This window comes from Macaca thibetana, chromosome 12 (assembly GCF_024542745.1).
Source record: "Macaca thibetana thibetana isolate TM-01 chromosome 12, ASM2454274v1, whole genome shotgun sequence".
Lineage (NCBI taxonomy): Eukaryota > Metazoa > Chordata > Mammalia > Primates > Cercopithecidae > Macaca > Macaca thibetana.
Genome location: NC_065589.1, coordinates 43,660,954 through 43,670,931, shown reverse-complemented (window position 1 = coordinate 43,670,931; position 9,978 = coordinate 43,660,954). Strand labels below are relative to the sequence as shown.

Below are 9,978 nucleotides of genomic sequence, written 5' to 3'. Positions count from 1 at the left end.
ACCCTTGTTGGGTCATAATTACTTTGTGCTTTTTTTTTTTCTTTGTATGCAGCTAAACCTAATCATAAATGATCCACCTTCTAAGGTTATTCTAGCTTACAAGCAATAATTATTTAATTCATAGCATGTGTTTGTACCACCCATTAAGCAAATATATTTCTGTCTGAAGACAACTTTTTGTGACTGTTTCATTTTTTCTGGATTTATATTTTGCCTTTCCAACAAGTTATAAGCTTCCTGAGGAGAAAGCACAAAGTCGTACGTTCTTCGTCACTGCAATTTCTAGCAAATTGTCTGGCATAGAGTACATGTTTAATAAATGTTTACTGTCTTGATTACAGCATGATTGTCCTTTAGAAAGAATGTGGGGAATTTAAAGTCTTTAAGACTCTTCACAAAGGGAAATAACAGTGTAAAGAAACATATGTCCTCTAGACACACACACACACACACACACACACACACACGACAAAACTCAACCCATGAAGTGATCGCTCTGAGATGCTATGACTTTGTTTACTTGAGAAATTCCTACTTTGCTTTCTCGAAAATAGAAGTCACCAGCACAGAGACACCTTCTGGGCACACCAATTCATCTGTGTGTAGAGTCTCCCACTGATGAAGTTTGACCCCTAAAACACAATCTCATGAATGTGGAAGCTGCTTGCGCTAAAAGTCATTATTTCACAAATGCTTTCCTTCTTCGTCTTTAGTCTAAATGCAGAGTTCATTTACATTTGCGTAAATAACGTTTCACCCTGTGTTGAGCCTCTAGCTGTTTTTAAAAACCTTCAGCAACCTGAAGTTGTCTGCCTTTTTGCAAACACTCGGTTTTCATAAATTATCCTTAAAACATATCTACATGGTTCATGGGCTGTTAACTATCATAGAAAAAAAGGTAAGGGAAACCGAGGAAGAAAGAGAAGTTACATCTGTATGTCAATCAAATGCAGAAAAATGGAAAAAAAATAAACAGGAAAAACATTTACAATATCAAAAGAAAACAAAATCACTTTTTAATTTACTTTGCCAGTTCTGAAGCGAAGCACTTGCTCTTTCCTTATTAACATTAGTCTTTTGAGCAATTTTTTCCATTGTAAGCACTTTCTAAAAAATCATTTTCACACATTTCTCAGATACATCAATCCTTTCGGCATTCCTCCATGCACACATTATGGTACCCCAGCTCTAAATATAAAAGACTTTTATTATGTCCATTAACCATGGACATATGTGCTCCAAAAGTTTCCTGACACGCAGTCATTTGTGGTTTTTTAATTATAAACAGAAAATATTCACTAGAAAAATAAAACAGCAGCCTATAAATTTATCTTTTTACATTTGAGTTTTGTTTGTATATGACAAAAGATTGGATAAATGACTCTCCCAGTTGCCGGCTCCAGGAAGTGGGCATGCATGTGTTTATATACACACAGAGACACACACATATTCACATGTGTAATGAAATCCATGCACTGTACAGGACTCACACATCTGTGATAGCAGGTACCACTGTCTTGCTTCTAAAATAAGGGTACAAATTTTCCTAAGACTCACCAGGTCTCGCTCTGCATAAAACATTAAGTGGGGAAGCAGATAATGCCCAGTAAAATACTTGACAAACAAAGTCATATTTATTGAATGCGTTTATTTTAACAACCAAAAAATTCTAACAGCCTAACAATGCACATAAGTTAAAAATTAATTATCACTTAGTGATAACAAAGATAGTTGATTTACATGGAAAAAAGAACATTTACAATATGTTAATCCTTATTCACATTGTTGATACCGCAATAAAACACAATTTGTTTTTTTCATTTCACAAAAAAAAAAAAAAAAGGCGGGAAATTGTGCTTTGTCAAGAGGCACTACAAGAGAAAGTTTCTTCTTCCAAATAGATATTATATGACAGATATTGAATAAATAGACATATATGCATTGTAATTCGCAAAGATCTGGCAAGACCACAGGCTAAAATGCCCACAGATTCACTTAGAACCACTGCAAACTTGGCAGTGAAATTAAAAAATAAAAGGCAAGACTTAGCATTGAAAAATACCTAATAAATTTTTGGTTGAAGTGTAAAAGATACCAAATGCGGATGCCATCGATAGATGAACCACCTTGTAAGAGCTTGGCAAAATCAGTTTCCATTACGTGTACAGAGTGACCTTCAGCAACAGTGTAAGAAGACAATTTGGAAAGAGTAACTCGGAGATCAGGAAGCAGCAACCATGGACTTTCTGATTAAAGCTGCAGCATACTACAGAAATAGGAAGGATGGGGCCAGGGCGAACTGCAAACAACCATCCTTTTGCAAAGGTATATGACGCTCATGTCAAGATAATTTTTAAACATCATTATTTGAAAAAGTACAGGAAAATGTCCCTTTAAAAACTCCAGAGGTTACTGAGCAGCTAGAATTAGCTTGTATTGCAACATGTCTTCTCCCTGTATATTGTAAGTTCTGAGTTAATATCTACACATAGAGGTTTTTTTTTTTAACTCCTACCTTTTATACCTTTCAAATATATAAATAGTATTAACAGTTATATTACAATGTTTGTGTAGTAAACAGAAACTAACTTTCAAAGTGATATTGCATGAGGTCTTTGACAAGGTTTCGTGAGAGCACAACTCAAAAAAAAAAAAAAAAAAAAAAAAAAAAAAAAAAAAAATCCAACCATGTGGGACTGTTTAATGACCAGTTTAAAGCATGGATTACGTTCACTAGGCCAGTCCTGAATGTGAGGTCTCCTCTTGCAATTACTGTAAGTAGAAGTGGAAAGTAATGCTTCTGGTGTTTCTCATAGGGAGCTGAAAGAGCTCTGGAGTACTATAGTAGATTGCAGCTTTAATGCTCACCCCACTAAACATCCAGTCAGCATTAGTTCTGCTTTACATAAGGTAATTGCGATGTAGGTAACTGGGATAATGTTTTCTTTTAGGATGAGTAAGTGATTCTATTGAAATCGCTTCACATACTCTATTGCCCGGAGCTGCACAATGATTCAGAAACAGTTCTTGTTAGGGCTGTCATCCCAGGAAAAGGGACAGGAGAGATTAGGGACTGAAAATGTTTGATTAGGTAGATGGAATGTGTGCGAAGAAGAGGAAGCCCAAAGTGAAACAGAAATCAGAAATGTCTTTTGGGAGAGGGAAGGATGGAGATTTATTTGAGAGGGAGCCCCTTTAACTGGGTAGCAACTTCTTTTCTAACTTAATATTACACTGAACTATTTTCTAGTAAAAAACAAAAAGACAAAAAAAACAGCAACAACAAACAACTTTTAAACGAGCAGGCTTATTAATTTTCAGATTTGAAGCCACAAGCAGGTAAATAAATTTCACAACAAAATGTGGCTCATACTATGAATTCCATACGTCCAATGTCAAAATGTCATTTGATCAAGACTTGCACTAATGGACAAAGTTTTCTCTGCACTGAATTTGTTTTACTTATTTGGAATTCCACAGAAATGCATCTGTTCACTACATTAATGACAAATTGAATAACGGAACGTAGTGAGTCATTTTAAGTGTGCATTGTGTCTTTAAGAGTAATTTGACTTGTATCATTTTAATGTTCCCTGATTTTTTTCACTTTACTTTTTTTTTCTTTTTTCTTTTTTTTTTTTTGGCAGTGTTGGTTTATTTTGTTAAATACATACCTCAAAAATTACCCATTAAGCTGCCAGATAGGAAGCCAAAGAATTAAAAAAAAAAAAAAAAATCAGGGACAAACACAAAAAATAAATAGGAATTCAAAAATAGTCACCCCACCCTGAGAGCAGGCCACACAGTTTATCAAAAAGCCAAAGCGACTCACTGTGAAGTGGTTTTTTTTTAATACATAAACAAGTCTTTTCTTTAAGAACTCATTTCACAGTCTATTCTTTCGGATTGTAAAGTCTCTGTCCCATGCAATTTTAATATATATATGTAAATATAGAGATATATACATATACATATACACACACACTTGTAGCTTCCTTCATTTATGTCGTAGTTCTTTTCATCCTGGAATTTGCCTGATTTAACTTCCGTTAAGTGCAAGGATAATGAAGGCAGAGTCTCCTGTGATTATAATGACTATGATCCAGTCACAGAGACGGGATAAAGTGTAACGCTTTAGTGTCTTTGCCAAGGCGATGTCTGATTCGGAAATACTGAACTTATTCAGTCTATAGGTGTATCCTCTGCAACAAAGAAATGTCCAAAAGGGTAAGAAAAACAAAACAAACAGACATAAAAAGACAAAAATAAAGCAAAAACAAAAACGAAAACAAAAAACAAAACAAAAAAACCCAAAACTTTTAAAGAAACGAAAGCAGAAAATCCTTGGACCGATGTATTGCTTTGCCTAGTAGAAGTTCACATTATCTCTGGTCAATTTCAGCAGGTGCTGCCTTGCTTTTGTCAGCATTTTCCTCCTCAGCCTCCACTTTGTACATCTCCTCGGAGCCTTCCTCGCTGTCGTTCTCCTCTGACTCGGTCAGCAGCTCCTCGTCCTTATACTCGGCCACATCCACCGCTGAGCCCAGGTGCTCTTTCAGCTTCCCGTGGTGCTTCACGTGGTACCGCTGGTTCTGGAAGAACTTGATGATGGTGTGTTTGGGGAGATCCAGCTGGGCCGAAAGAGTGTGGATGGCTTCCTGGTCGGGGTACAGGCCTACATCATGAATAAAGCTTTGGAGGATCCCCAGGGCTTCTAAGGAGATCTTTGTGCGAGACCGGGGCTTTTTGGCACAACTGTCTTCAGTCGGAGGAGGTGGGGGAGGCGCTTCTTCTCTGGGAGGGGAACTCTCCTTGGCTGGCTGAGACTGCTGTCTATGAAGCACCTGATAATTAAGAGAGAAAAAAAATGAACATTGGACTCATGATTTTACCTTTCCAAAACCATCAGCCCTCTGAAATATGTGTTATCTATCTAGCACTGGAGGTAAGCTATCGTCATTTGTAAAGTCAGGTCTTTGGAAATCGTAAAAGCATTTCTGGAGATTTAGTATCTCACCTACAAAATATGAGGTTCATAATAGTAGTATTTGCCAACATTTATATTCTAAGACACAAAGTCAAGTCATTTGTTGCCTAAGGTCTTCTCACTTTAAGCAACCTGGCTTCAGAGTCTTTCATACCTTTAACCACCAAGATATGCCACCTCTCTGAAGGCTAACCACAAAGAAACTGGGCACAAAGGGGAAAGTATGGACTCTACTATCATGGCTTCAAGTTCATATTCTTCCACTTAGCTGAGTAACCCTGGACAAGTCACTTAATATCTTTAAGGCTCTATTTCATCATCTATAAAAGCAGGATAAGAAACTAACCTCCTAGAGATGTTGTAAGGATTAAATGACATAATTGTTACAAAAAACAGTGCTTGTCTTAAATCATGGATGGGCAAACTTCGTCAGGAAAGGGCAAGATAGTAAATATCTGAGGCTCTGGAGGGTCGATCTTTGCCACAACTACTCAATTCTATTCTATTGCAAAAATAAAGGAACATGGCTGTGTTCCAATAAGACTAGATTTGGCCCATGAGTCATAGTTTGCCTCATCTCTGGCTTAGAGCAAACATCCAATAAATGACAGCAATTATTATCAGCCTCATAATGACTCTTATAGTATTATAGAGGAATAATTGGTACTTAAGACAGGAAATCAATCCTTTGTAAAATTAGAAATGACTTTATATTATTTTAGTTCTAATTTTGATTCTTTTGATTTTCAATGTTTTTTTTTAGAATGTGAAAATGTTCAAACTAATTTAAAGACATAACTATTTCTTGAATTATGAATTTAAATGACCATTTTATACTTACATAGATGGACCTTCTCAATATCACTATAAACTAATCCTCTGTTTTGCATATACTTTCTAATTTCTGGGTTTTTTTTCTCCTAATGTTAAAGCTTTCTAGTTGTAATTTAAATAATTTTTCTTTTATTTCTACCTATTTCCCAATCATTTAATAAAAAAGCAAAATCTTAGGTAAACTTACTCAAAGGAACTCAGTCCCAGCTCTCCCCACAGGCCTATGTGAGAAGGACTTTGTGGAGGGGGAGATGGAGCATGAAGTCCTGATGAGGAACTGCAGCCATCGCCCACACCTTACAGCTTCAGCTGTATGACAGAATTACAAGGTTACTGTGCTCTTCCCCACTAAAATGTGTCATGTTGGTTCCAAAGGCAAAGACCACATTCCCTATACTTGGGTCTAACTTCCTAAATCCTCCCAAAACTTTTAAGAAGAGTGAGTTCACTTAAAAAAAAAAAAAATTCTCCTTTTACTATTCTCTCATATTTTATGGATCTTTTTCATATTACAATAACAAATTAAACATTTTCCAGAGTTCAGGAGGAATAAATCCAACCAATGCAAAGAAAACACATCTAGTTACATTAAAGGACCATTCACACCACCATCCCTGCCATCTTTCCTGCCACCACCACACACTACCCTTAGTCTTTTAGCTACGAAACAACAGCATTGAAGCAAGCATTTAAGGGAAAAAAAAAAAACAAAAACAAAACTCTGCCATTTATCCTAGTCTTGAGGGCCATATGATGAAAAAATACTTTCCCACCAATGTGAAAATGTCAGTCTTTTACGTAGAACTTAACAAAAGTTAGGGCAGATGAACCTGTTACCTAAATAAGGTAGCAATAAACAAAAGAGGTTTAAATTTTTCAAGTAATAATCAAATAATAATAAAAAGGATAATCAGAAGCAAATAAGACTATCTGCTATAATAAGCCGATGGCTAGTGGCAGAAAGAAATCCTAAGCACAGGACTATAAAACAGTGGCATTAAAGTCCGTATAATGTTGACCAATTAAAATGAATGTTCTTAGCATTTTCCTTACCACTTTCAACTAAGAGTAAACTCATGTGGTCTGTTGTGGTAAGCTGGCATCAGCAAAAAAAGTGAGAGCTCTGTTACTTCAGCATCCTAATTATACCCGGCAGGAAAAGCAGAGCTCCAGGAGTGGGGGTTGGGGGACTGGTGCTGGTCAGGTCAGCTTTCATGGCAGAAGGATATTTGCTCTGAGGCCATGATCTGGGCAGTATGAGCACTGTAATAAGTAAATCTCTATGTCAACAGGTGAGGATTCTAGTTTTTGGGGAAAGAGAGACTGAAATTATGTGCAAAGTACATACTGGAAGAACACAGACTCAAGCATGAGTACTCCCCCATTAGAGTAATTGTGCTAATTGGAAAACAAAAGAGAATTAAAATGCCCCATTTTCTAAATTATGCTTGCCTTCTGTAGTAAAAGTCAGCATAACGGTTCCATTTAATTGAATAATTAGATTGGTTCTTCAGGGATTTTCCACTGTGCATTGGTTAGATTTAAAGAGATTTTCCAGAACTATACTTTGAAGTTACTATAATCTTTCTGCATGATTGCATTTGTTCTTCTCCTTAGGTCCAACCAACTGGCCTGCTTCACTCCCCTTTATTTCCTAGAACTGAGCACTAGTAATACGTATGTACAGAGAAGCTAAACATGAAACAGAGAAAGAACAGTAAGAATAGCTACCCCTCACTGAATGTTTATTCTGTGCCAGGCTGTTCTAAGAACTTTACATGGATTAATTAACTGAATCCTGACAAGTTCCTCACAAAGGTGCCATGTGGATCAAGATTGAACTGGAAACATGTAGCATCTCCTCTTAATTCCGATTCGGAGGATTGGAATTAACAAACACGGGGAGTTGTCAGTCTGATAAAGGTTTCCAGGGAACAATGACAAGGCAATTGCCCATGATAGACTAGGAAGATGTTTCTCAAGAGAAGTAATAGTTAGAGAAATTATCTACAAAGCGAAATATATAGTTTCTGGTCAGACAATGTACCATAGTGAGTTGGGCAGCATGGTGACATCTACATGAAGATGGTTAAGTTATATCTTCTAGCATCTTCTAACAGGTAAGGAAAGAGCAGTCAAACCCTGAATGCCCAAATGGGCATCCCTTAAGTGAAACCGTCTTACAAGTTACCAAAGGAGCTGAGCTTTTTCTATTATACTGACACTTTTCTTTGGCTATTTAAGTCCCTTTCAACCACAATATACATAATATCTGAGATTAAAAGATTCCCAAAGTTATCTGTCCTAACTATCTGTATTCCCCTAAAATGTTCTAATTACTCCAGGCAGAAAGTTATTGTCTCTAGACAATTCCTAGCAAAAGAACAACATAATTTCCTCTCTGGCCAATTGCTAAGAATCCTTCCTAATACCATGTAGTAGTTTATTCTAGTGGCATAAGTACTCTGAATGCAAGCAGAGCAGTGCCTAATGCCTATAAGATGGTCTTCTCTAGGCACGAAAGCTAATCCAAATCCTCTTCTAAAATCCTGCCATCTAAAGGGCAGAATCAAGTCATCTTTTCTTCACTTTCTCACATCTTGACTAAATAATGTCAACTCTTTTAGCCATTTCTTCACAGGAAAAGTTTCTGAACTCTCACTTAACTGATATTTAGGTTTGGGTTTTTTTTTTTTTTTTTGGTCTGAATTTCTCAGAATATCTTCCAAATTCCTTGTTAGTGAACTAGAACGAATCAAATTTGGTCTCTGTCCCAAGCAAGTGCCCTGAGAGTCATGCCACTGATTGCTGATGGAAGGACCTATAAGCGGTTTCATTCCCAGGTTCATTTGACAGTTTGGGCATAATCTTTTTGTTAATTAGTATTTTAAGTCACAAAATTCACAATTACTCCAACTAACAGAATGCCCTGCAAAATGAATAAAATTTTCTTTCCAAACTAGTCCTTTGTGCTATCAGATTATATTTTTTTGAGATTTTCTTCATATTAAGTTTAACTGAGCATCTTTCAAACTATTTATGAAAAGCTGGCAGGACCAAGGACTTGCCAGCATTACCTTCTTTCCCTTTTTCAAAATGGGCCCAGTGGAAGGGCAAAAAAATCCCCATTGATAGTACCTACTAACGCCAAGCATACAAACACTGCATAAAACCAGAAATGAGTGGCTATGTCCTCTGAAAGGCATGCTCATAGAAGTCGTAGTCATCACTGGAAACAACCCAAGTGTCTACCAGTAATAAGATTGATAAATAAGTTGTGGTATACTTATATAACAGAGCAGTAGGAAAAATGAACTACTGCTATATATACAAACACAGATAAATACCACAGACTTACTGTTGAGTGAAAGAAGTCAGATATGAAAGACTAAAAACTGTATGATTCCACTTATGTGAAAGAACAGGAAAAACAAATTAATATATAAGAATAGAAAAAAATAGGAAAAGCCTGCATTGACAGATCCCAGCATAATGGGTTTCCACTGAGGTTTACTGAGTAGAAGGGGGTGGAAGATAGCCTCCTGGGATGTTGCAAATATTCTCTATATTGACTTGTGCGTTTGTTAAAAGGATGTGTGTATGTCTAAAGATTATCAAGCTATACAATTAAAATCTATGCATTTTACTATATGCAAACTATACCATATTTCAATATAAAAGTTTTAAGAAATGGGCTTAGAAGTTGACCTTTATTTATCCCTAAGGCAAACACCCCTCTTCATGTGATTTTCCCAAATAATGGAATATTTAATTCCATAAGGGTAACTATCCACTCCTTTTTACTCTCGATCTTTGCACACTGAAGCCTACCAACTCATCCTACTTCTTTTTTTGGTTTGGATTTTTCTCCATCAAAATTAAAGTTAATCTAGACAACAAATTCATTTCTGTAAAGAGAGTCCTAAATGGTTTATTTAAAAGCCTTTCTTATTCATAACTTCTGCTGTTGATTTTTCAGTATGACAAGCAGGGTTCACAGTAATGAAATTAATGAAATATCTAAGTAGATTTAATAACAATAATAATAGTAATAATAGGTGTTACCATTCATATAAAGCTTACTCATGAGCTACACACTGACCTAAATGCTATAAATATATTTAATGTTACTTAATTTTCACAGTACTCTTAGAGGC

General features: G+C 36.1%; 1 protein-coding gene across 3 annotated transcripts in view; it reads right to left on the bottom strand.

The window, feature by feature from the left end:
* Positions 1-1,633: 1,633 nt before the first annotated feature.
* The window catches only part of SATB2 (SATB homeobox 2), a 189,017-nt gene continuing 180,672 nt past the window's right edge, over positions 1,634-9,978 (bottom strand). For all 3 annotated transcript variants that reach the window (XM_050750699.1, XM_050750696.1, XM_050750697.1), the window contains one exon: positions 1,634-4,844. In XM_050750699.1, the coding sequence (XP_050606656.1) occupies positions 4,383-4,844 (462 nt within the window). In that variant the 3' untranslated portion in view covers positions 1,634-4,382. The remainder of the gene's footprint in view (positions 4,845-9,978) is intronic.